The following is a 25,946-nucleotide window of genomic DNA, read 5'->3' as shown; positions in this document are numbered from 1 at the left end:
GCCCGCGGCCGGCGGCGGCGGCGGCGGCGGCGGCGGCGGCGGCTGCGGTGCGCAAGCCGCGGACTACACTTCCCGGCGCGCCGCGCGGGGGCGCTGCGGCGGACTACTCCTCCCGGCGTGCCTCGCGCCAGGCGCCGCCGGCCGCCGGCCGAGGGCGGGCCGACGCGGGAAGCTCCGGACGTGAGGCATGAGCGGCGCCCTCCCCCGGCCCGCGCGCGTCCTGCCGCCTCCCCGAGCGAGGGTCGCGCGGCGCGGGGCCTAGCGGCGGCGGCGGGCGGCGGGCGGCGGCCGCCATGGAGGTGAGCGGGCCGGAGGACGACCCGTTCCTGTCGCAGCTGCACCAGGTGCAGTGCCCCGTGTGCCAGCAGATGATGGCCGCCGCGCACATCAACTCGCACCTGGACCGCTGCCTGCTGCTCAACCCCGCGGGCCACGCGGAGCCCGCGGCCGGCCCGCACCGCGCCGGGGAGCGGCCCAAGGCGCTGTCGCCGCCGGGCGCCAAGCGGCGGCGGCTGTCGGAGAGCTCGGCGCTGAAGCAGCCGGCCACCCCGACGGCGGCCGAGAGCAGCGAGGGCGAGGGCGACGACGGCGACGACGGCGGCGAGACCGAGAGCCGCGAGAGCTACGACGCGCCGCCCACGCCCAGCGGCGCCAGGCTCATCCCCGACTTCCCGGTGGCCCGCGCCGGCAGCCCCGCCCGGAAGGGCTCGGGGAAGAGGCCGGCGGCCGCGGCGGGGGCGGCGGCGGCGGCGGCGGGCAGCGCGTCCCCGCGGAGCTGGGGCGAGGCGGAGGCGCCGGACGAGGAGGACGCGGCGGGCGACGGCGACGGGGACGGGGACGCGGACGGCGAGGACGAGCCGGGCCGCTGGGAGGCCGCCGCCGCCGACGTCGGGGCGGGCGCGGTGAGGCAGATGCTGGAGGGCAAGCCGCTGGCCGACAAGATGCGGCCCGACACGCTGCAGGACTACATCGGCCAGGGCAGGGCCGTGGGGCAGGACACGCTGCTGCGCTCGCTGCTGGAGACCACCGAGATCCCGTCGCTCATCCTCTGGGGCCCGCCGGGCTGCGGCAAGGTGAGTGCGGCCCCCCCAGGGCCCCCCCCCCCCTGGCGGGCAGGCCGGCAGGCTCGAGCTCAGAACCGAGGTGCCTGCACGACGATCTCTGCAGGCGCGTCCGAGCTTAGAGGGCCGGGGAGGACGTGCTGGCGACGGCAGGGGAGCATCCCTCCTCTCCGGTGGGCAGGCCGGCCGGCAGGCTCGAGCTCAGAACCGAGGTGCCTGCACGCCTGGCTCTGCAGACGTGTCCGAGCTTTGTGGGCCGGGGAGGACCCAGCCCTCCAGGGGAGGACGTGCTGGCGACGGCAGAGGAGCATCCCTCCTCCCTGGTGGGCAGGCTCGAGCCCAGAACCGAGGTGCCTGCACGCCTGGCTCTGCAGACGTGTCCGAGCTTAGAGGGCCGGGGAGGACCCAGCCCTCCAAGGGAGGACGTGCTGGCGACTGCAGAGGAGCATCCTTGTAGCCAGTCTGGAGGTTATATGGGTGTGAGCATTCCCGGGGGAGGAGGAGAAGGAAGGAGGTGGGGAGTCAAAATTGTGTTGTTTCTGTTGTTTGCTTCCTGTCCCTCGGGGCTGTCAGCTTATTTTAACACTCGGGCGTTTATTTATCCTTCAGAAGGTATATGTAGGTAATCAGGATGACAGGTGGACTCCTTTTCCTTTTCCAAGTTGTTTTCACCCTGCATTTTGCATGAGCCTCCCCGTTTCGCGTCTGCCTTAGACAACACGTCAGTACATTTTCTCCCGGTGTTCCAGCTCCACGCAGGGCGTTAGGAATTAGCACACGGCCGGAGGAAGTTCTGTTTGGATGTTGGGGTCTGGGAAACATGTGTAACATAACTGGAGAACATTGGAGGGACACTGGTGGAGGCCAGCCAAACAGACCAGGCTAGGAGGTGTTTAGGTATGTGATTTTTTTTTTTTTTCTAAGCACAGGAAGAGAGGATGAGCATCAGTGAGTGAAAAGGCAAAACTCGGAATCCAGGTGTAAAGGGGCTCTCGTAGCTCGGTGGTACAGACTCCTGAGTTTAGTGTACAAGGACTGGAACGATTTGTCCCGGTTTTTCTTTTCCGACTTCATCTCTGACTTAATCACACCTTCCTTTGCTGTTAATTCCTAGAATGCATCTTGCCCATTTTGTGCCTCCTTGTTCGCACTCATACTTTCCCTTTGGCCAGCAATAAATCTCATCTATCCCAAATAACGTGATACCTGGTGGTACATTGACTTGTTATTACCCCACTTAGGAGATTGAGCAGGAGCACGATTAGTGATTGTTCGCAAAATCTTTACGTAAGATCATAGGATGGCTAATCAGCTGTTGGTGAACCAGATGGCAAGGAAAAAACTCCCTAAGGAAACGAGTAGGGTGAACTAATAGAAGATGCCAGGCAAGAGATGCGATGGACCGCTCAGCATAGTGGTTGATGGTCACCAGCTTAGACGTATGTGGTGTGGGATTTGATGGAGAAGCAGCTGTAGTATCTGAATGGTACTCTACAAATTTTAGAAAGTAAAGTGCTCCTTTCCATTCATTCAGGACCAGATTTGTCCCTCTCTGTTTTATTTATTTATTTATTTTTTGGTCCATCTCTATTTTAAACCTACTTTTTGTTTATTCTCATTCTTATTACGCTTTTCTGCTAACAATAATGACAAATATCAATAACGGTATATGCACATTTATGGAGCACCTGCTAAGTGCCAGGCACCTGAGCGCTGCCTTCCTTGGATCTCGCCATTGTCTTGCAACTTGTAACGTGATCAAGGTGCTGCTGTTTAATCTACTTCCAAGGTAGACATTCAGAGGTGGCAGCATCTTACTATCTAGTAAGATAGTTGTCATTGGTCTTTCCTTCAGTTCAAACGCTCACTCCTTTTCTAAGCTGCACTGATGAGCCTCCAGTTGTAGGATTGATTGATTCTGTGGTTCTGCACTGTTTCCATAGCTCGTCCTTCAGCAGTAATGCTTTCTTGGCTGGAAGAGGTCACAGCTGTCACTCAGGCTCTGCTAAATCAAGACAGCCGCTCTTTACGGGGATTCCAAAGATCTTAGAGTCCCCAAAAAAGGACTCAAACAGGGTTAGGTATAAAAGAGAAAAGGTCAGGATTAGCCTAAGGTTTAGCTGCTTTCCTGTTTTATTTTTAACTTTTTTTTTTTTTTTTTAATCTTTAAAAATGTGCTCTGGTATTTTGGATTGTGTCTGTGCTAAGCATTCTTAGAATTCAAGTTGTTTGGTAGATAGTGCTGATGCTGCGTGTGTTAGTGCCCATGGGTGCTTTTCTCTCTGTGTCTGATCAGCTTTCCAAACTATCTGTGTCCTATTTTCTAGACCACTCTGGCTCACATCATAGCCAACAACAGCAAGAAACATAGCATACGGTTTGTGACATTGTCCGCAACAAATGCCAAGACAAATGATGTGCGAGATGTCATAAAACAAGCTCAAAATGAAAAGAGCTTTTTCAAGAGGAAAACTATCCTTTTTATTGATGAGATTCATCGGTTCAATAAATCTCAGCAGGTATATTCACTTTCTTTACCTTTTGGTCATTGTGAACATTAAGGTAAATATAAAATATGTAAAGTCACTTTGAAAAGCATAAAGCAAAAAAAAAAAGAAAGAAAAGCATAAAGCACCGTGCAGATGGTGAGGATTGTCGTCATTGATTTTCTGCATACAGAGAGGTATAAATTGTCAGCGCATCTCTCTTGAGCTTGTTTCCCCACTTTTTCCTAGGGTTTTTGGTGACAAGCAAATGTTTTCTCTGTCTGATAAGTGAAATTATGAATATGGTTCAGAGCTATACAATATCTGAAAAGCAGCTTTATCGTGTTTCTCATTTTTACAGATTTTGTATCTAAATATTAGGAGTCCTAGTAAGCAGTTTAAGTTGATTTTAAGATCCTTATTTTCATATTTTTAAACTTCTCCCCTGTACAGTCTTCCTTTATTTTCAAAATTAAAGAGTGTTTCTGTGACCTCAGGCTCTCAGCAGGGTGAATGTTACAAGATCTGATCATCACTAGTTTTTTAAACAGTTGTCTGAAATAAAAGTATAAGGACAGTTTATTTTAATAAAGCCAAGCCACTTTTGTATTGTTTCTAAATAACATTAACTTTTTTCTTCAAATATGCTTTTTTCTTTAGCATATTTGTTAAAGCTTTTTAATCAGAGATATTTTACAAAACCTACTAAGCTTTTGTTTCTGATCTGAATCTCTCTCCTCTGTTTTGTTTTGTTTTGTTTTGTTTTTTTGTTTTTTTGTTTTTTTTATCTGAGTCCCTTTTTAAGTAGATTCTACAGAGTTCTGACAGGATGTTATCACTTTAAGTTTCATTAGAGCACTGACTTGACTTAGCATTTCTTCCCTGTAAGAGAACATCTAGTGGTTACATATTCACCAATGCATATTTACCAAGTTTGTTAGGAAGAATAACTCTTAAGGATTGAGTACTCCAGTGAAAGATTTTAGGAATACTAATGTTTTTGTGCTTTCTTAGGCTTAAATAGCTGCTATATGTAAGTTGTCTACCAATTTAAATAGAAGCCTTAGGATAGAAGAGAATTTCCTAAGTAAAAAAAAATCATTTATGCTGTAACTACATTACACTTCTACTTTGAGCAAGTGGCTGGGCTCAAACATCCAGGTCCCAAAAGATGTGTTTTTTGGCTTAAAAAGAAAAGCATGAGTTGCACTCTCCCAACAGTGCATCCATATTCAGTGAATATAAAGCTTTGGTTTCTGAACTCAAAATTAGGAAAAGAAAGGAATGGCCAACTTACATAGGATTCTGCAGGTTGTTGACTGGAATCAATTTCTTCTGTTTTCCTCCCATGATTAGGACACTTTCCTTCCTCACGTGGAATGTGGAACAATCACTCTGATTGGGGCAACCACAGAAAACCCTTCCTTCCAGGTCAATGCTGCTCTCCTAAGCCGCTGTCGGGTTATTGTTCTTGAGAAGCTTCCCGTAGAGGCAATGGTGACTATTTTAATGCGAGCAATCAACTCACTGGGAATCCACGTCCTAGACTCCAGCCGTCCCACTGACCCTCTGAGCCACAGCAGCAACAGCAGTTCAGAGTAAGTTGACTGTGGGCAGTATCCTGGGGGCACAGACCTCTCAGAGAATCTGCTGGCACGGGGCCAGAAAAGGCTGGCTGTCAGGAGAGGGCGGGGACAGAAGATACGTTGATCTAGTAATGAAAACAAGAGTGGAGGAAAGGGCTCAATTGTACCAAATGTACCAAATCTATCTCTGCAAACATTTTGTTTCTTTTTGATGGATTTTATAGCCCTTAAGGCGGGGAAGTGCATCTAATTTTTCAAGCTTTAAATTGTCTTGCCCATTATTTCAGTCTTGGGTGTTTGCTTTTGTGCTTAAGGATTTTGTTTTTTCCTAACACACTTTTTTTAAAGGCTTGAAAGACTCTGGGAAGCCTTACTGATTATTTTCTTATCATGGAATAGGCTTAAGCTACAAGTCTTGAGATTTATATTCAGATTCCAATTTCTTTTTTCCTGTAGTTTACTGCTCTCTTAGAAATATTAAGTATAAGTTGATGTAAATGTTATAATAATTTTTTGAAAAGCATAAAGCACTTGCTTTCTAGACTTATTTGCATAAAGCACTAATCTTTCTAGACTTATTTTTGTGCATTCACATTCTAAAAGTCAAACTCAATTCTGTGAAAGTAGAGAAATTTTACTTGAAAATGACACATTAAAAGCTCTCTCTTTAAAAAAAGAAAAGCTCTCTCTTTCCTTTTGGTAATGTATTTGTATCATGAGTACCATGTGAGCTCATTAACATACAGAGTATGTGTGTATATATAGTATACAATCAATTAGATGACTTGGGTCAGAGGTTTTCTTTATATTCGAATATATTCTTCAGATGTCGTTTATTCATGTGTCAACTGAAATAACGCAGTGGAACATAAGCTGGTGTGATGAGAGACTAATGCCTGCCTCTTCATGCTATGGACCCCCACAGCTGCTGGTGCCTGCCCTGAGGCCAAGTTCTGGAGCCGCTCTTCTGTGAGGATTAAAGTACGAGACATAGTTTGAGGTTCAGGGCTTAGGTTTCAAAAGTCTCTCCCTGTGCATCTGGCCTCTCCCATTTGCCCCTGTCTCGTGTAGGAGGAATTATACTGTGCCTCACAAAAGCCTTGAAACATGGCCAAGAACCCTCAGGCGCAATGAAGTCACGTCATTTTAGGGTCGAGTTGTGATGGCATAGCCATCAAATTTGTGGCTTAAAAGAAATAAGGAACCTGCTGGTATCATTAAGTGTGTTCACACTTAGGAGCCCCTTTGCGTGCTGGGCATTTGTCAGGGTCAGAAGGGCTAATACAGCTAGCCTGTCACATCCAGTAGGGTTGTCTTTTAAACTACATTTTCACTACAAAATTCCTAGGACCAAGTGATGAAAATGGAAAGAGAGGGATAAATATCCCAACATATTTCTGTGTATTTTTATGTGTGCTGATGATCAAAATATATCTACAACTATTATCCTACATTTTTATTAATCTAGGGTAGTTTTGTTGATTTCAGTCACGTCATGATTTCTTGGAATTGTTACGCAGTTACCCTGAGGTTTTCTCTCCCCAGTCACTGCCATGCCATAATTAGGTGAAATGAGGAGGACTGTAGAATAATCATGGAGCTCATCTTAAAAAGGATTTCTGCATTTTAACAGGATCCCCAAATCATTTGCATGCACATTAAAATCGGAGAGGATCAAGTGAAAGAATTAAGATTTCTCTTACTACTGATACTTGGTAGCCTGATTTAAAAGTGAACCAATGATTCTTAATCTCCTAAAATTGCACTTCAGTCAGAGAAAACCATGTCCAATGGATTATATACTTTTTGCACTATTGCTCATTTGGAATTGAGCAGTTATTATTTTTTATTCATTCGTTTCCTACCACTCCCCTTCCTGGAAGGGCTAAGAGGATAAAAACTTGTCCTTCTTTTTCATATTCCCAGCACACTGCCTAGTGTATATGTGCTTAGTAAATGATTTGTGAGTGAGTAAATTCTAACTTTCAATAGGAGAGAAATAGTTTGATTTTATTTTTGGATAGTCCAGAATAAGGGATGATTGCCCCATTGCCCAGGTATCAAGAACCTTTTTCTTTAGTACTGTTGCCTAAGCAAACAGTGAAATTAAAGACTATTAAGCTTAATTAATTGGTCTACTTGTTAGCAATTCTGACAAGAAAGTGAAGTTGGGAGATGTCATAGGCCACAGAAATAACTCTTACGGTATAAGTGATTTTCTAACAGAAGCACCTGACCACCCCAGTTGCCATGGAGAATAAAAAATGGATTTTGTTTTCTGTCGGTTTTGGATAAAATTGTACTTTCACATCTTTTGATTGGCTTCAAATGTAGATACACTCTTGTGGACATAACTTAGATTCGGTTATATTAATATAGTTAGAAGGAAAGACTTTTAACCCCAAATAATTACTTTTTCTGGGAAGGCATGAGTGCGTTTGTAGCCTTGTGTCTTGTTACCCTAGTTTACAGAGAAATCTAGACTACTTATGGCTGTGTATGAGAGGAGCTGAGCAGGTACTGGTCTGGAAACTAGTCGAGCTGAGGCTTAACACCATTGTTGGATTTTCTTGAGGAATTGTGAGTTCTCATCTAGTATGCATTTGTACGTGACAGATTCCCGTTAGAGTCAGATAAAAGTATTCTTTTTAAATTTTTCCTTTAAATTTATTCAGCATGAATTGAAGGCCCCCTATATGCTAGGCATTAGCTGAGTGTTGAAAAGCACATTCCTGTGCCTTTAGAGAGCTTGGTGTGTGATAAGGAGATAGATGGGTAAGTGGGCTTCCAGGGATGTGCTGTGATTGAGTTATGACCAAGGAGCAGTAGGGGATAGAGAAGAGGCATCTAGAGTATATGAAGTCTGATGGCTGAGTTGAATTTTGAAAGATAAGCAGAATTTAACTAGATGAAATGGAAAGCTCATTTTGGCTAGTTAATATAGCAGGTGAAAGACAAGGTGGTAATAAATAGCATGATCCATTCATTCATTATAGCAGAGTGGAAGAATGGGTGTAAGTGATGGTCAGCGGAGCCAGGGAGGGAGGCAGAGCCAGATTACGAAAGATCTGTGTTCTAAGATAAGGTGAGTGAGGTGGAGAGCTATGGGAAACCAGAGAAAGATTTTGAGCAACAGAATGACATATCAGCTCTACATTTTAGGAAGATGGGAACAGCATTGGAGAGGGTGGGTTGGAGGGAGTAAGTCCAATCTTCCCTACCCCTCACCAGGCAGCAGGAAGACCAGTTAGGAAGCTCTGACTGTGGTGCTGAAGACCCATAACAAATGCACGTGACTTGAACAAAGGCAAGAGCTAAGAGCTGCTCTGAGAAGTCGCAAAGGTGGTAGGCCTAGGTGTGAGGAGAGAGGAAGGAGGAGTGTCTAAGATGACTCTCCTACCTTGTGACTGGGCAAACAGTTGTAGTTTTGACAAGAAAGATACAAGGAGGAGCGCCTGGGTGGCTCACTGGTTGAGCATCTGCCTTTGGCCCAGGTCGTGATCCCAAGGTCCTGGGATCAAGTCCTGCCTTGGGCTCCCTGCATGGAGCCTGCTTCTCCCTCTGCCTGTGTCTCTGCCTCTCTCTGTGTCTCTCATGAATAAATAAATAAAATCTTTAGAAAAGAAAAAAGGATATAAGAAGAGGAACAGAAGAGGGGTGGAGTTCAGTTTGGGTCTTAGTTTGTGGGGCCTCTGGATGATTCATATGAAGAGACTTTCTAGGCAGTTAGATAAAGAAGTCAGGAGAGCAATAGAAATGTCTTGAGCCAGAGATTTGGGAGCCACCAACACTTCAGAGAATGTATAGTCCATGTGTTTGAATATGAGAGCTAAAGAGAGCCATGAACTAAGGGTAGGAAGTTGAGGATTGTCAGCATTTGTAGTGTAGGAGAAGAGACAAAGTTCAGAAAGGTAGGAAAACCAGAAGGATGCTCCACAGGGAAGAGCTTCAGGAAGGAGAGAGTACTCAACATTATTGAACCATTTAAGAATAGATTTGCTGTATATAACAGGAAGAAAAAAAAAATCAAACTAACTGGCATAAACAAGATAGAACTTTCCTTCTCATGTAAAAGTGTCCTGAAAGTAGACAAATGTAAAAAATGCAGTTGCTAGTCAGCCTCATGGTGTCAGGGACCTGAGCCCTTATCCTTCTGCTCTCCCACCTTCAGCACAGGGCTTCTGCCTCGTGCCCCAAGGTGGCTACTGGAACTCTAGCCATCATACCTGCATTCCAGGCAACAGAAAGGAAGAAGGGCCAAAGAACAGCATCTTCCCCATCTGGTCACATGATACAAACAGTGAAGCATGTTATCTGTGCGCTGGGTTAATTTTGGAGACCAGGGGGAAAAAATATCCATGATCTATGTCGTCCAGTGAACTTGTGCTGCTGGAAATGAGAACGTGAACTAGTGTTTAGTCACTCTGAGAACTTGCTGCTTTGAAGGATTAAAGATTCCACATAGTAGGATCCATGCGTATTCAGAAACACCCGGAAAGAATCCATTGTGTGTGGGCCAGATACCAGTGCATTTGTGTGTGGATGTGAGGAGACTGAAGAGAGGAGTCGGGGCTGCCCTGTCGCTGTCTAGGCAGTTCCGACAGTTGGTTGAAGTTAAAACAGCTCTGTCCTCCGGAAGTGAGGGTGCTGCGGCCTGACTCGGAGACTGGGAAGGGAGAGCCCGCACAAGATGGCTGCAGGTTGGCTTGGTTGGTTTTCACTAATTAATATTATTAATATTAATACTATCGTCTGCCTTTCAAAAATAACCTTTTTTTTTTTTTTTTTTAACACTGAATGGAGAAAAGTTAGTGGAACACCAGTATAGAAAGTACTGGTTGTAATGAGTTGTGGATTTAGAGTAGATTTTAATAATTCTCCTTAGAAATGGTTCAAAATAAGAGGAAAAAAAAGGTATATAAGCATATGTTATATAAATGATGACAAAAATAACGGCAACTGGAAAGAAACACCAGTTGGTTTCTCCTGACCTTGTATTCCTGCCGTCACAAATTATGGTATCTTTTTGAAAGTTCACATTACACACGCTGCATATTCACAAAAAGACCTGCATTCATAGGTCATATGAAGAGGATTTTCACTCTTACCAAAAAAAAAGGCAAAAAGCAAAAGCAGCATCCAGCACTCGTTTCGCAGTGAGTCCTTTACAGAGGCAGTGCCCCCAGCAGGTGGAACGGCCCTACCCAGCTCCTTATCTGGGAGCCACTCTCCATGTCAGGCTTTGGATTCTGTCTGTGAGCATGTGTTTTATCTCAGTTCCTTTTGTGCATCTGTTAGCAAGATGTGTCCTAAGATCTCAGAAAAGCCTAAGAGAGGGTCACTTTTTGGGTCTGGGAACACTAAAAAAAAAATCTCCATTATAAATTAATGGTAATTGGCTATTTATGCCATTCTGGCTTGCAAAAGGTTTCAGGAGAACCCTGTACTTTCAGGTAGTGGGGACAACCTGTATCACAGAGTGGGTGGCTTACAACAATAGATATTTATTCTCTCTCTCCCTGTTATGGAGGCTCTGAGTCTGAAATCTAGCTGTCAGCAGGCCCATTCCTTCTGAAGGCTCTAGGATAGAGTCTTTCCTTCCATCTTCACACGGCTGTCTCTGTACCTCTGTCTTCTCTTTTCCTGCCTCCTATGAGGACATTTAGGTTTAGGCCCCTTACTAAATCCAGGATGATCTCATCTTGAAATCCTTAATATAGTTAAATTCACAAGTTCAGGGATTAGCATTTAGGCACATCTTTGGAGGCCACTGTTCATCCCACTGTTCTCTCCCAGGTGGAAGGTAATTGGGAAAGATGTATGCCTCCATGGGATTAAACAAGGGGAAATCATCTGTGAAGTTTATGCAATTTTTGGAAAAAGTAAGGGTTTTTTTGTTTGTTTTGTCTTATTTTTAGTCTGGTTATCCTGGAAGCAGCAGAGTTGAGGGCTCTGCCTTGAAGATTTGCAACTCTAGGCTAATTGGAATGAGGTGTCATTACCTCCCTTTATTAGATGAAGAAACCAAGGCACAAAAAGGTGAAGCAATGTGTCCAAGATCACCCAGCTTGACTGCAGTAGGGCTGGTATCTGAAGGCATGCTTGTAACCACAGGCATACCTCAGACATAATTTGGGTTTGGTTCTAAACCACTACAATAAAGTAAGTCAGGTGAATTTTTGGTTTTCCAGTGAATATAAAAATTATGTTTATGCTACACTGTAGTGTGTTAAGTATGCAGTAGCATTATGTTTTAAAAAACAACATGCATATCTTAATTTAAAAACATTTCTGAAAAAGAAAAAAAAAATTTCTGTTAAAAATTGCTAACAATCATTTGAACTTTCAGCAAATCTTAATCTTTGCTGGTAGAGGATCTTGATGTTGACAGCTGCTGACTGATCCAGGGTGGTGGTTGCTGAAGGTTGAGTGGCTCTGGCAGTTTGTTTAAAGCAGCAGCGAAGGTTACCACATCAATTGACTGTTGTTTTCACAAACAATTTCTCTGTAGCATGTGATGCTGTTTGATAGCATTTTACCCACAGTAGAGCTTCTTTCAAAATTGGAGTCTCACCCCCTGCCCCTGCTTGATCAACTAAGTTATGTCATATTCTAAATCCTCCCTTGTCATTTCAGCAGTCTCCATGGCATCTTCGCCAGGAGTAGGTGCCACATGAGGAAACCACTTTCTTTGCTCATCCATAAGAAGGAACTCCTCAGGGCACCTGGGTGGCTCAGTTGGTTAGGCATCTGCCTTTGGCTCAGGTTATGATCCTGGGGTCCTGAGATCGAGTCCCACATCAGGCTCCCGATTCAGCGGGAGTCTGCTTCTCCCCCTACCCCTCGGCCTTGCTTGTGATCTCTCTGTCAAAGTTCTAAAAAAAGGGGTGGGGGGGAGGAAGGACCTCCTCATCCATTCAGGTCTTATCACAAGATTACAGCCTTCCAGTCACATCTCCAGACTTCACTTCTAATTCTAGTTCTCTTGTTATTTCCACCACATCTGCAATTACTTCCCCCATTGAAGTCTTGAACCCCTCAAAGTCATCCACAAAGACTGGAATCAGCGTCTCCAAAAGTCTTGTTCATGTTGATATTTTGACCTCTTCCCATGAATCTTGAATGATCTTAATGGTATCTGGAATGGTGAATCCTTTCCAGGAGATTTTCAGTTGACTTTGCCCAGATCCATCAGAAGCTCTAGCCTTACAAGATGTATTTCCTAAATAATAAGGCTGGAAAATTGAAATGACTCCTTGATCCATTAGCCACAGAACGGATGTTGTGTTAGTAGGCCTGAACACAACATTCATCTCTTTGTGCATCTCCGTCAGAACTTCAGGATGAACAGATGCATTGTCAACAAGCAGGAATATTTTGAAAGGAATCCTTTCTTCTGAGCAGGTCTCCACAGTGCGCTTAAAATACTCAGTGAGCCATCTTGTCCACAGATGCGCCATCATCCAGACTTTGTTCTTCCATGTAGTAAGCACAGGCAGGATAGATTCAGCATAATTCTCAAGGGCCCTAGGATTTCAGAATAATAAAAGAGCATTGGCTTCAACTTCAGGTCACCAGCTGCATTAGCCCCTAGCAGGAGAGTCCAGCTCTCCTGGCTTTGAAGGCAGGCTTTGGCTTCTCCTCTATAGCTATGAAAGTCTTAGATGGCATCTTCTTCTAGTAGAAGCCTGTTTTGTCTGCATTGAAAATAACATTGAATAGTTTCTTTTGCATTTTGAACTTGGCTGTTTGGTGCAAGAGGTCTAGCTTTTGGTCTGTCTGGGCTCACACTGTGCCTTCTTCACTCAGCTTAATCATTTCGAGTTTTTAAAGTGAGAGATGTGCTACTCTTCTTTTCAGTTGAATGTTGGGAGGCCACTATAGGGTTATTAGTTGCCCTGATTTAAATATCATGTCTCAGGGACTAGAGGAACCTAAGGAGGGGGAGAGCAATGAAAACGGTTGATGAAGCAGTCAGAACAAATATTTATTAATCGGTAAAAGTTCTGTCTCATGTGGATGTGGTTTGTGGTTCCCCAAGGCAATTAGAATAGTAACATCAAAGATCACTTATCATAATTCACCATAACAAATAATAGTGAAAATTTGAAGTAGTTTAAGGACTACCAAAATGTGACCTAGAGACATGAAGTGAGCAGATGCTACTGGAAAAATGGCATTGATAGACTTACTCAGTGCCGGCTTACCCCAAACCTTCCATTTGTAATAATGTAGTGTCTGTGAAGTGCTGTGAAAGGAAGCAAGGTAAGGAGGTGGGCCTGTACTCCGTCTAGAAGGGGTCTAAGTACCAAGTTAAGCAAGTTACTTATTTGCGCTTAGTATCAAGTTAAAATGCTACTGGTGGATATTAAAGTTCCAGTCTTCCTCTGTGTTTCTTTGTGTAAAGACAATAGTTTTAACTTGTGAGAGATTAAGAACCAAAGATTCCCATCTGCAATTTGGCAGTAGTGCCTTTTAGCCAGATCTACATACCACATTTGCCGAGAATACATTTTGAAAATATAATTGACCCCTGAACAATATGGGTTCACTTACACACACATTTCTTATGGTACAGTACTGTAAGTGGATTTTCTGTCCCTTATGATTTTCTTAATAATCTGTCTTTAGCTTATTTTGTTTTTGAGAATACAGCATGTAATACAGGTAACATACAAAAGACATATTAACTGACTTTTGTTATTGATAAAGTTTCTGTCAACAGTAGGCTATTAGCAGTTACGCTTTGGGAGACTCATAAGTTTTGTTTTTTTTTTTTATAAAGTTTTTCTTTTTATTTTTAAGATTTTATTCATTCATTCATGAGAGACGCAGAGAGAGAGAGGGCGGGGGGCGCAGAGACACAGGCAGAGGGAGAAGCAGGCCCCATGCAGACAGCCTGACGTGGGACTTGATCCCAGGTCCCCAGAATCATGCCCTGGGCTGAAGGCGGCGCTAAACCGCTGAGCCACCCAGGCTGCCCACTCATAAGTTTTATATGAATTTTTTTACTATGTTGGGGGTCATTGTCCCTAAACCCCACATTGTTGAAGGGTCATCTTTACATGTGCCAGGGTCTGTCCTGGAGATTATAGAATCAGTATATCTGTGATTAGATACACATGTCTGTATTTTAGGATAGTTCTTTGTAATGTCCTGCACATTCATGTGCAGTTGTCACCCTGACCATGGAATGTTCCTTTTCTGTAGTAAGAGAGAGTCACAAAGTATTGTTTCGTGATTTAGAGTTTAACTGAGCCACACCTATTTTTTTGTTCTGCCACAAAATAACAAGTACATTGTCACTTATTTTCACTCCTCCTCCCAACTTAAACAGCTAAGCATCTAAAAAGAATTCTCCAAATCCTGGTATTATCCACTACAAAAACAGTGTGCAGAAAGATTCAGGCCCTTAGAAATAAAAAGGAAAGGAGGAAGTTGACTTTACAGCATGCTTCCCTTACACCTGCTAAGACCAAAGCATCTCTCTTCGGTTAGAGAAACAAAGTTAAGTCTTTAATTTCTACATCTGTTAACTGGGAAGATGATCTTCTCCAGTACACTTATTTTAACCATTTTTTTTAATAAGTTTATGCTTAAATTTTGAAATAATATCTCTGGACAAGGAGCACTCTTCCAAGATAATTTGTGCAATAGTTACCGTATATCAAGGAGTTTTGCAAGTATCAGTATAAATATTCATTGTTGTTGGCATGAGTACTTATGTGCTCCCTCTTCTAAGATTTCAAGATATTTTAATATATCTTATGACTTTTCAGAACCAAGGTAGTGTAAACTGGGGTTCAGGACCTACTGGAGAATAAGGTGTAGAACCTTTTGGAAATCCTGTACCGTGTTCTTAATAGCAAATTTCCATTTGGTAATTTGCTTATGTGACCATTGTGAGTGCCGTCAGCAGTCACCTTTTATTACTTGAACAGAGTTGCTGACAGATTCATTTGTGTTTAAAAATACTCATTTCGGACAGGGGTGAAATTTGAAATGTGGATCATATCAAGGGGGAGGAAGAGTGGAGCAGTGGGAGAGCTTGCAGCTCTCATTGTGGCAGCTCTCCCACTCCCCATGACTCCAAACCTGATTAAAAAGGATAACAATAGAATGATTCCCACTTTAGTTAAGAGTTTAAAAATTGAAGGAGAGAGAGTATTTTTCCAACCGCATAAAATACCCATTTAAAGGCCTATTTACATTGTGCTATTTATAAATCTATGGAGCAGTCTGTAGTTGGCTTCTCTCATAATTATTACGGCCTACTCGCTGACTTTGTATGAGGACCAATGGAATTGAGGCTGCAGAGTCAGTGCTAGGGGTATATAAGGACACCTGTCTTTTTTCTGTCCCAAAAGCACTCCATGCTGCTAAATATATACGTGGACAAGTTCATTAGAAAGGGAATCTATACCAAAATACTAACACTGAGGTAGTACAGCAATAGGTGATTTTTGCCCCTTTATGTCTGTTTTTCAAATTTCATATAATGTTTATTTTGTTTTGCAAAATATTATTTAACTGTTAAGGGTGCAAACTATATATAGTATTATCCAAATTTTTTTTAAAAATTAAATGTAAGGTTGATGGTTGCATAGGTGGTTGGACCATAAAGAAAACTCACCAAGACCTAGTAGTTATTGTTATCTTTAGGTGGCACATAAAACGGGTTTTTTTGTTGTTGTTTTTTTAAATGTTTTCCCATGTGTTATAATTTTTAAAAAAATAAACACTTCACTCTGAGATTGTGGGGAAAATTGAAATTAGTCCATTTATTGTGCAGATACTGAATGCCTGTTCTCTCCCAGGTACCAGGGATGTAAAAAAAGGAATAAAACATAATTCCTGTCCTTGAGGCCTCAGCCTTTAGTGGGGATTGAGAGATGAGAAATGTGATCAAGTAATGGCCCGACTCCTGGTGATGGCTCAGTCAGTTAGGATTGATTAGGGCTCCTGCTTTATTCCTTTTTCTTCCTCCAAATGATCCTGTAGGCTCTTTGTTGCTAGGAAGCCTTCCACAGAGATGGAAAGCTTTGCTTTTAGTTCTGAGGCTGAAATGAGATATTCAGGCAGTTTTGGTTTTCTCTACCACCTCCACCCCCTGCCCCACATACACACATGTGCACATACATGCACACATGCAGACATAATGTACTGTAACCAAGCCCCCGGAGTGCCCTTCCCTTTCAGGCACATCAGTTGCTACCACGCCCCTCTGACATTAGTCCCTCCTAACACATTTTCTTGAGTATGTGTCTGTCATTTTCTGCATAATCATCTAGAATCTGCTAAACAATATCTGTTTGAGAAATGCTTCCTCAGCTTTACAGACACCAGTGATGTGGGCTTTGTGTATGTTTTGAGTATCTATCTGGTCAGAAGGGAGGAAGATGGGCTTCTAAACTGTAACCATGGTTCTTGGGGCCCAGGCAGCTGTCAGGAATCTGATGAGAGACTCATTCATTATCAAGTTAAGACAAAACAGGTGCCTATGTGTGGTGATAGATGAGAAACTGGAAGTCTTGGCTCTGGGATGAGGCTGTTTTTAAAATGTTGGAAACATCTTTTAGTGAATGAAATGCAAATTGCTCTTATTCACGATACTCACCAAAGCCAAGTAGCAGGTGGGTGTATGGTATAGAATTATGCATGTAGACCTTCAGAGAAAAGCTGGGTCCCTCTGAGGGACTGGACCTCCACCACCCCACCTTTTCCCAACCCAGTTGGTGCCTGTGCTTTGTTTTCTAGGTAGCTGATTTGGACAGTCCTAATCAGCTTATTAATTACTAGAGACATTTTCAGATGAAGGTTGCAATGACATGGGTGAGCTGTAACTTCGAAAAACATATTTTCCTTTGCAAATGTGGTAGCTAGCAGCTAGACAAGCAAGAATTAGTAAGACCCTTTGAAATAACTAAATATGTGATATATTTTGTCTGATTAGACTAGAGATAGAAAGATTTGCTGAATTAGACTTGAGAATGAATCCTAATTAGATCTTTATGAAGGTCCACACTTAGAAATATCATGGTGACTTTACCCCAGGTCTTACAGCCAAGTTCTGTCAATCTTCTTTTTTTTTTTTTTTTTTTTTAAAGCAAGATTTATTTATTTATTTATTTATTCATGAGAGACACAGAGAGAGAGGCAGAGACATAAGCAGAGGGAGAAGCAGGCTCCATGCAGGGAGCCCGAAGCAGGACTTGATCCCGGGTCTCCGGGACCACACCTTAGGCTAAAGGCTGCTAAACCACTGAGCCACCCAGGGATCCCCCAGAGTCTTCTGATTGATACCCAGATGAGTGACCTCTCTGCTACTCTGGGCAGGCTTTTTGGAAGCACGCCCCAGGCCGAAATCCCAGAGGCTTGCTTCTAGGTTCTGCTGTATCCAGAGTAACTGGATTGTTTGTAAAATGAGGGAATTGAGCTGTGTGATGTGATCCTGGCCCTTCCCTGTTTGGGAAGTAGTGTGAACATACCCCTCTCATCAGGATGTGGACCATGTTTGAAGTATGTTTTCTGTATATTATAATGAAGCCCTAGAGGTTTCTATAGTTTTTACTCTTTCGTAGGATAAAACCAGAGAAGCCGTATGTCTTTCCATGTCTCCTTCATGCATGCTTATGCATGTGTGCTTGTACAGTAAAATAATCTCATGACTCAAGGTCAGGAGAGTTCTCAAATCTTGATAATGCTTAGCCATGTTGACAACGTGAGTTAGAGAGAGAGGGCGGGAGCCTTGAACCTAAGGTAGCTTTTTAATGACCTTGCTAAGACATAGCTGTTCTGTAAGAAGTGCTACAGAATGAGAAGTGTCAAACATGAAAATCACGGTAACCCTGTTTGTGTTGCAGGCCATCTGTGTTCATAGAGGATAAAGCAGTAGACACTCTGGCTTATCTTAGTGATGGGGACGCCCGAGCTGGGTTGAATGGACTACAGCTGGCAGTGCTGGCCAGGTTAAGCTCTAGGAAGATGTTCTGTAAGAAGAGTGGGCAAAACTACTCTCCCAGTAGAGTTCTGATCACTGAAAATGATGTGAAGGAAGGCCTCCAGCGATCTCATATTTTATATGACCGAGCAGGTAAGTAATAGAAAGTGAAAAGAGGGGAACTTTAATGAAATAAATTGTGTCCACACATTCGCATCCCAGGTTGCTTTCAGCTGAGTTCAGAACATGAACTTGATTCTCAGTTGGATCTCCACGTTGGTAATTGAATTAAACCTCCAACTCAGAGCCTGATTTCAAAGACCTAGCTTCCTGATCTTTCTTGTGAGAGGCCACAGAGTAGCAGCTATCCTGATAAGAATTGAGAGGAGCTTTCATATTGAAAATTGCAGACTTCAAACTTCTCTTGTAAAGTAGGTAGGTATTCTTTCTGTTATTCTCTGGTAGTGCCTTTTAAAATACATTTTTGAAAGCCCCTACATTTACAGTTGACAGTAATCTTTGTGATCATAAATAATGGTAGGAAATAAGAACGCTTTTGTAATAAGTGACTTATTTTTATTAGGTTAATGAGAATTAAAGTCCTTAATTTTTAGAGTCTCAACTAAAAATGGAGTTTATGTGGATCTTGATGTAATTCTTTTAGCTTGTCATAGCTTTTCTAAAGAATTTTGCTGGGTACAGTTCTGTTTTTGTACAACTGCATTTACCGATAACAGATTTGAAATGATATTAGATTAGATCTCTTATTAGATCTGTTACCTAGCAATATTAAATGTCATAAGCATAGCACAGCTGTATCGTTTTATAAAAGAAGTGGGTGGTGAAGATCAGCATATTATAGATTAGGCTGGACTCTGGGGCTTGAGTATTTGTGTGATTGTGTTTTGTTTTGTTTTAAGATTTTATTTATTTATTCATGAGAAACACAGAGAGGCAGAGACACAGAGGGAGAAGCAGGCTTCATGCAGGGAGCCCGATGTGGGGCTCGATCCCGGGTCTCCAGGATCACACCCTGGACTGAAGGTGGCGCTAAATCGCTGAGCCACCCAGGCTGCCCTATTTGTGTGATTCTCTATAGAGTCATATTGCAGTAACTGGAATAATATCCACACCTTTAAAAGCTATGCCGGAAAAAAGAGCTGATCATTGAAGAGGCCAGAGCATCACATAGGTGGTACCTTGACTACAATATTCCCAAATGCTTTTCGATGATGGAGAATACTTCTTACTGGTTAGAGAAGGCGGGTGCAGGAGTTTAAGAATAACTTTGGGTTCCAGGCACTGCCTCCTGTTAAGTTGAACAGGACACTGTGTGACTTTGAAGAAGTGACAGAGGTTCTTCAGCCTTAGTGTGCCTCAGCTGATTGTGGGCAGAGGTGTGGGCATGGTCCTAATAAACCTAATGGACACATTAGTAAGGACTCATCAGAGGCATCTAATAGTCCTGTCTCCTCTCCGGTATGAGCGTGCCTCTTGGCAGGACCTCTGCTAGCACAGCCCAGAGATCCCAGGTGGCCAGCTCTATGTTCTCCTGAATGTCATATGAAGGCTTGAAAAGTCTGAAAATTAAAGCATTCTGGCCATAGAGCTTTGCTTTTTTTTTTTTTTTTTTTTTTTTTTTTCAAATACAAGAATAGAGGATATGAACAAAATGTAAAATTTTAAGAGGTAAAAATGTCCCACCTGCTACATTCTCCATGGTTTCGAGGGGTTCCAGCAAGGGATCTCTCCCCCTTGTATATGTCCTAAAGGAGACTCTTCATTTTGACTGGATGGTCTGGAACTGTTCTCACACACTTTTTATAAAATCAGACAGCTGCCGTTTAACATAAAATTAACTAATACTGAATATTTGAGTATATATACTGTCGTAGTTTTTTTTTTTTTTAATTCTCAAAATTACGTTAGGAGGTAGTAGTTAATATTATCCCCATTTTACAGATAACAAAGCTTGCCTTACTTCACAAAGCAAGTGGTAAAACTCATTCTCAACTCCAAGTGGAAGACAGGTTCCTAGGACTTTGTCTTTTGGAAGGACACAGTCCTAGGAACCTCCACGCCAGCCGCTCCCTCAGGTCACCGGTTTCCCTCTAGAGCACACTCACACAGTCACGTGAGTATACTAACACCCATACACACACAGTAGATGCCAGACATGTCTAGTCCTAGGGTTTCTACTTCTCGAGGCTCCCATTCCATCCAGGGGAGCCATACACGGTGGGGATTACTTTCTCTGTAGCTCTGCGCTGCCCCAGGAAGAGCTGGGGACAGTGGCGGCTGCCTGGGGTCAGGCCCTGAGAACCCACACATTCTGCAAGTCTCAGACTCAATGTGTCCATGTGCTCCACTCCCGCCACTACCCCTGCGCTCCACTCCCGCCACTACCCCATTGTAGTAGAACAGCACAACGGTGGATCCATAGACACTCATAAATAGTTCAGATCCTAGAGAATTGTTCTCTTCCAAGCTGGGTTCCATAAATAGGGATGAAAGAAGCATTGCCCTGGAATCCTGCTAGCTTATACTCCTGGGCCTTTTTATAACTCTGGTGAGACAAAAATCCCCAGCCCTAAGATTTTAATTATTTCTTTTAATGCCATCTAATGTATAGTTACCCACTTGTGGGAACCAGTAAGTAGCTCACATATTTCTGTATCAGAGTGAAGAAATTTCCAAATTGAGAACAGATTCTTTGCCTTGCATTGAGGTCAGGGTTCTACATAAATAATGTGAAATTTTTGGTTAAAAAAACGATACATGATAAAAGCAAAAATGGAAGCTAGCATACAGTAATATCTGACACTTAGATGTTCCTGTAGTGCTTACTCCATACAAGGCAGACGTTACTTAAGACCACAGTCCTAGGAGCCAGGGAGTCCGTAATCCACTGTTCACAGACAAGCAGCCCAAGCCAGAGAGGATCAGTAACTTGCCCATGGTTACCTGGCTGGTGAGTTTGGCTCACACCCAGGCTGCCTGGCCGTAGAGCCCGTGCTCTTCGCGTACTTGCCTCTCAGCACTTACCTGCCGTAAAGGTATGAGGCAGTAGTAACCTTTGTGTCAGGGAGGTTCGTTGCCTCCTCCTCCTTTATGTTTCATGGAAATTGAAACAGAGGTGGCTGCTTTCATCTCCCACATGTATGTGAGGTGGCCAGGCCTGTGAATGGGGGGGGCCCCCATTGTGGATGTCACCCAGAACCCTTTCCCGGCCGGTCTCCGTGACATTGCGACGTAGGTAGGAAGCCTGGGGATAGATGACCATTCCATTTGTCCCCAGAAATCTGGTGGCTGGACTGAAAACCACTGATCCGCTGTCTTCCTGAACAGGAGGTGCTCAGGCGCCTGCAGTTGGCCTCCCGGCTCTTTCCTCCCTGCAGGCCAGCAGCTTGTCCCATGCTGTCTTCAGAGGAGGGCCAGGGATTGTCATACTGGCATGGTCAGCTGCTGGGACTCGTTCCTGGGGCCCGAATGCCGTGCAGAGCAGGCCATGATCTCTGTCCACATTGGTGCTTCCCTGGAGGGACTAATGTGAAAAAGAGTAACTCCCCTGCTTTCCTTCATGACAAGGCCGTTCTCTCCTTGAACTTAGGGAAGGGGTGATGGTCAGAAGATCATGAAATTTCTCTTTTTTTTTTTTAATTTCTCTTCTTAAATATGTTTTTTAAAGCACATTTCACTGCTTTGTTTGCATGTGAGTCCTGGGTGAAAAGGGGAGGAGATCCAGGTGCTGAGGGAGGGGCTACAGTGCTTTCAAGGGGAGAGCTGTTAGTCCACACCTCGGCCTTTCTGGGATCCTGCCACACCGGCGTCCCCACACCAGATGTAAGTGACTGCAGCCCTCAGATCCCAGAAAGGCAGCTGGAAAGGACACAGAGGAACATATGGGGCCGTCCATAACAGATGTCCCTGTCATGGACCCTCCATCTTGGCTCCAGCCGGGCCCAGTTTGCCTCAAAATGGCAGTGGGGACACAAGGCGGACGTGGAACATCAGAGCAGTCGCCTCCACCTCCTGATTGTGGCAATCCAGTGAGGCCCAAGAGAACACCAGCCTCCCCTGGTCTCTGTTCGTGTTCAGCACGGGCAGCACAGATGCTCCAGCAGCCTCCTGCTTAAGGGGGAGCAGGTTACTAGACAGGGAGCTGCACGGGTCAACAGTGACCTGACGCCCTCCCACCGAGCACCTTGGGGACAGCAGCCAAACCTCCCTCTCCCCCAGACTGTCCTAGGTCCCGTACTCGGGCTTGGATGACCCCCCCATGAGCCCTGTGAATTCCGTCTTCTGGCCCGTAATTGAGCGTGTGCTTTCTGTGGGATCTAGGAGAAGAGCATTACAACTGCATCTCTGCGCTTCATAAGTCGATGCGGGGCTCAGACCAGAGCGCCTCCCTCTACTGGCTTGCGCGCATGCTTGAAGGCGGCGAGGACCCGCTGTATGTGGCACGGAGGCTGGTGAGGTTTGCCAGTGAGGACATAGGTGAGTGTTCTGGGCAGGACCCGGGCCCATGTGTGCACAGAGGATGGGGTTGTGCGCTGTAGGGGCAGGAATACTGCTGCTGCTGCTTTGGGGCCTGGGACTTTCTTGGGACCACGTGGACAGGTGAGGAGAAGAAGACGAGTATGAACTCACTGGTTTATTTCTTGGCTTGTGTGTGTGGTTGAGTGTCGGTGTTCTGAAGTTGTCATTACCTGTTTCCTCTCCGGGAGTGATTTTCCTAACATGAGTGTTGAAATAAATATTTTAAAAGCTTTGCAGTCGTGTGTTTGGGTTTTCATTGGACAGGCTCCTGAAATAGTCATGGAAGATTCTGGACACTCTGTAAAGAAGAACATTAGGAAGACTTTTCTTTGGTGTTAGTAAATGTTTAGTCTCCCGCGCGTCTGTCCTGTGACTGCGTGGCCTCTGCTCCTCGTGCTTGTGGTGCACACTCCCGTGTTCTTCCTACTAGATGTCGTTTTATCCACAAGGAAACCATTCTTGACACCAGTCAGTAAACATTTCTTGAATAAGCTCATGAGATTAGAGCAGTCTGTCCATTTTGCCAAAGGGACTTTTTTTGTTCCGCGAGGAGCACCGCGGTGGCGGTCTGTGGCTGCAGCAGCTCGTGGGCAGGTGTGGGTGGGAGTGTGCAGTATGACCTGAACTTCCTTTGTCTCCGTGTGCGACAGGTCTGGCCGACCCTTCTGCATTAACACAGGCGGTTGCTGCCTACCAAGGCTGTCACTTCATAGGCATGCCCGAATGTGAGGTAATCAGCTCGGTTCTTGGCGAAACGGTTCCTTTCCCTTGTGCCGTGTCCCTGGGTGGACCGGAGCGTGTGTCCTGCCTTCACCTTTAATGTTCAGGCCCCGGAGAAGCCGCTTGGCTCTTCAACTCCCATTTTAGAAGTTCAGACTCGAGAGAGAAGGGAGGGACCTTAAGTATCGACAGGATCACGTTTTGGAACTTTTCAGTAGTCATGGTTTCAGAGGAAGTGCTCAGGCTTTCCTGGGGCCAGAAGCATTGAAAGAGCTCAACAGGAAGTTTCTGTAAGTTCACCCACAAACGGAGCAGCTTCATATTAACTCTTAAATGTTAGGGTTGTAAGAAAAGACTCATTTAATAAAAATGCTTCTGTTTGACAGAAAAAAGTAGAGCATCGGTTTGGTTCAACCCGTCGCCTCCTGTTGGAATTTCTTCTTTGTATCCCAAGTGGTTATCTAGACTGTAGGCATAAAAGCCTGTGGGAATCTTTTAAGAATTACCTAGAGGTGTCCCAAAATATTCTGCAGAACAAATTTTCTGGCACCTTCCTAACGTTTCCTTTGTGTCCTAGGTGCTTCTGGCCCAGTGCGTAGTCTATTTTGCCAGAGCCCCAAAGTCCATTGAGGTGTACAGTGCTTACAACAACGCCAAAGCCTGCCTGCGAAACCACCAGGGCCCTCTGCCCCCCGTGCCGCTGCACCTGAGGAACGCGCCCACCAGGCTGATGAAGGATCTGGGCTACGGCAAGGGCTACAAGTACAACCCCATGTACAGCGAGCCTGTGGATCAGGAGTACCTGCCAGAGGAGCTGCGGGGAGTCGATTTCTTCAAGCAGAGGCGATGCTGACTCGCAGGCTTTGACCGCAGAAGGGTGTGTCTGTTTTTAAGGAGAGCAAGAGTGACTGGATTGTGAAGTTGGTTGCCCGGTGGAAGTTAAACCAACATTCTGTGCCAGAAGTGTCAGAGTTCCGTAGAGGGAGGCACATGTACTTCAACTAAATGTGTAACATTGAAATTGTGTTCACTTGCACTCTGTGCAATGGTTATGCTTATGAAAATATCTGGCAGCTTTGTGCAATGAATTAATGTTATAAGGAATTATCTATTTTGTCATAGTATTTAAGTCATAATGTCATTCAGAATTCAGTTCTGTAGGATTCTTTTTTCTTTAAGAGATGTATATTCAGGGTAGTTTGAATTGGTAAAAAAATGTAATTGTGATTTAATACTGCATAGTGTTTTGGGTATTTTTTTTATATGCAAAGGTCTTATGAGCCAATAAAACTATTTCAAAGTACTCTCAATTGGTTCACGTCTTTCCCACCCGGGAGCCTAGCCACCAACATCTGTCCCCGTCACATGATGGTAGGTCAGTACCGGGAAAGAAAACTGCCCACAGGTGAGAAGGTTGGAAAGCTTAGGGAGAAGTCCGTATCTTCGGGACAGTCCATATTAATTTTTAAAGGAAAACAAGTTTGGCTTATAGAAGGATCCAGTAGTCTGGTCGTTCCCGCAGCCTCTTGCAGCTCCGTGTTTCTAAATGACACGCTGCTGTTTGATTTTTGTGATTCCTAAACTTAAATACACACACACACACACACACACACACACACAGAGCGTCGTTTCCTCTGCACCTACTGCTAATTGTTTTCCAACTACCTGATGGTCGTTCACGAGTTGGTTCTGTTGCCCGCCCCACGCCCACCCCGTCTGGTGTGATCCCTCCAGGACAATGCCGCGTCCTTATGTCTGGAATGCTGCACAGCTGTGCCCTGGGACGCCCCCTGCCTTCACACCAGCCCTGCCTTCCCGGTTCCGGTTTACTCCATCGTTTCTGCACGACGCGTCCTTTGTTGGTTTTACCAGGCCGGAGAGACCGGGAGGTATCACTAGCCGGCCTTGCTGTGCGAACTCCCCTCCTCGGTCCCGACATCCCCCTGGCACCGCCCCACGTGTTCCGGTCACGGGGCCCAGTGCTTTCCTTTATCTGCTGAGGCGATCCGCATGCCCTCGGAGCTTCGTGGAACCAGGATGCATGGAAGACAAAAAAATTTTTAGATCTTAAAAGGGTCTGAAAATGCTTTTCTTCAACTTTCAGACTTCTCTGGTAGTTTGGGAATAAATTCTGGGTTGGAAATTGTCAGTTGTCTTCCTCTTTCCCATGTTGCTATTAAGAAATTCTGATTTGTGACTTCTGCAAGTTGATAGAATCCCCTGTTCCTAGTGTTAGAAAGGTTCACAGTGATTTACCCGGGTGCTCGGCGGACCCCTCCAGTCTAGAAGCCCGGGTCTCTTGGTTCTGGGAAAGTTTCTTTATTCGTTCAGTAAGTCTGGGGTACTAGCCTCATGCTAAGCACTCGTATTGGGAACACATCAGTGAAGAAGAGCATGCCGTGCTCATGAGAGACCAGTATGTTCATGAAGGGTGCCGCGGGGAAAACGGAACCACTAGAAAGGGCGGGGGACGCCCCGATTGTATTTGGAGTGGCCAACGTAGGCCTTACCAAAAGGGAACACCTGAGTCAAGAATTAGGAGGGATCATGCCCTTCAAATACGTGGAGATGGTTCCGGGCAGAGGGAACAGCAGGCGCCGAGGGCCTGAGGAAG

The 25,946-nt window shown here is 44.8% G+C and overlaps 2 protein-coding genes across 3 annotated transcripts in view; one reads left to right on the top strand and one right to left on the bottom strand.

The window, feature by feature from the left end:
* Nucleotides 1–4,969, bottom strand: part of MYLK4 (myosin light chain kinase family member 4) — a 110,505-nt gene extending 105,536 nt beyond the window's left edge. Inside the window, exon 1 of one of the 2 annotated variants that reach the window (XM_041770877.1) lies at nucleotides 4,845–4,969. In XM_041770877.1, coding sequence (XP_041626811.1) covers nucleotides 4,845–4,897 — 53 coding nt within the window. In that variant the 5' untranslated portion in view covers nucleotides 4,898–4,969. The remainder of the gene's footprint in view (nucleotides 1–4,844) is intronic. The other variant, XM_041770880.1, reaches the window with a different exon arrangement.
* On the top strand, nucleotides 156–24,635 carry WRNIP1 (WRN helicase interacting protein 1). The gene is made up of 7 exons (XM_041770882.1): nucleotides 156–1,073; nucleotides 3,389–3,580; nucleotides 4,904–5,145; nucleotides 17,997–18,226; nucleotides 22,415–22,570; nucleotides 23,263–23,342; nucleotides 23,910–24,635. Exons 1-7 carry the CDS (start codon nucleotides 294–296, stop codon nucleotides 24,183–24,185), a joined length of 1,956 nt encoding a protein of 651 aa, XP_041626816.1. The 5' UTR covers nucleotides 156–293; the 3' UTR covers nucleotides 24,186–24,635.
* Nucleotides 24,636–25,946: the final 1,311 nt, after the last annotated feature.

Source organism: Vulpes lagopus, chromosome 10 (genome assembly GCF_018345385.1).
Source record: "Vulpes lagopus strain Blue_001 chromosome 10, ASM1834538v1, whole genome shotgun sequence".
Lineage (NCBI taxonomy): Eukaryota > Metazoa > Chordata > Mammalia > Carnivora > Canidae > Vulpes > Vulpes lagopus.
This window is presented reverse-complemented; position numbering and strand designations above follow the sequence as displayed.

What these genes read in the sequence shown, in the direction of transcription:
- WRNIP1 (XM_041770882.1), top strand. Translation starts at nt 294, where the DNA reads ATGGAGGTGAGCGGGCCGGAGGACGACCCGTTCCTGTCGCAGCTGCAC. An exon ending in AGCAGCAACAGCAGTTCAGA is followed by an intron (nt 5,146 to 17,996) that starts GTAAGTTGACTG and finishes TTTGTGTTGCAG; the next exon opens with GCCATCTGTGTTCATAGAGG. An exon ending in TAGGCATGCCCGAATGTGAG is followed by an intron (nt 23,343 to 23,909) that starts GTAATCAGCTCG and finishes TTTGTGTCCTAG; the next exon opens with GTGCTTCTGGCCCAGTGCGT.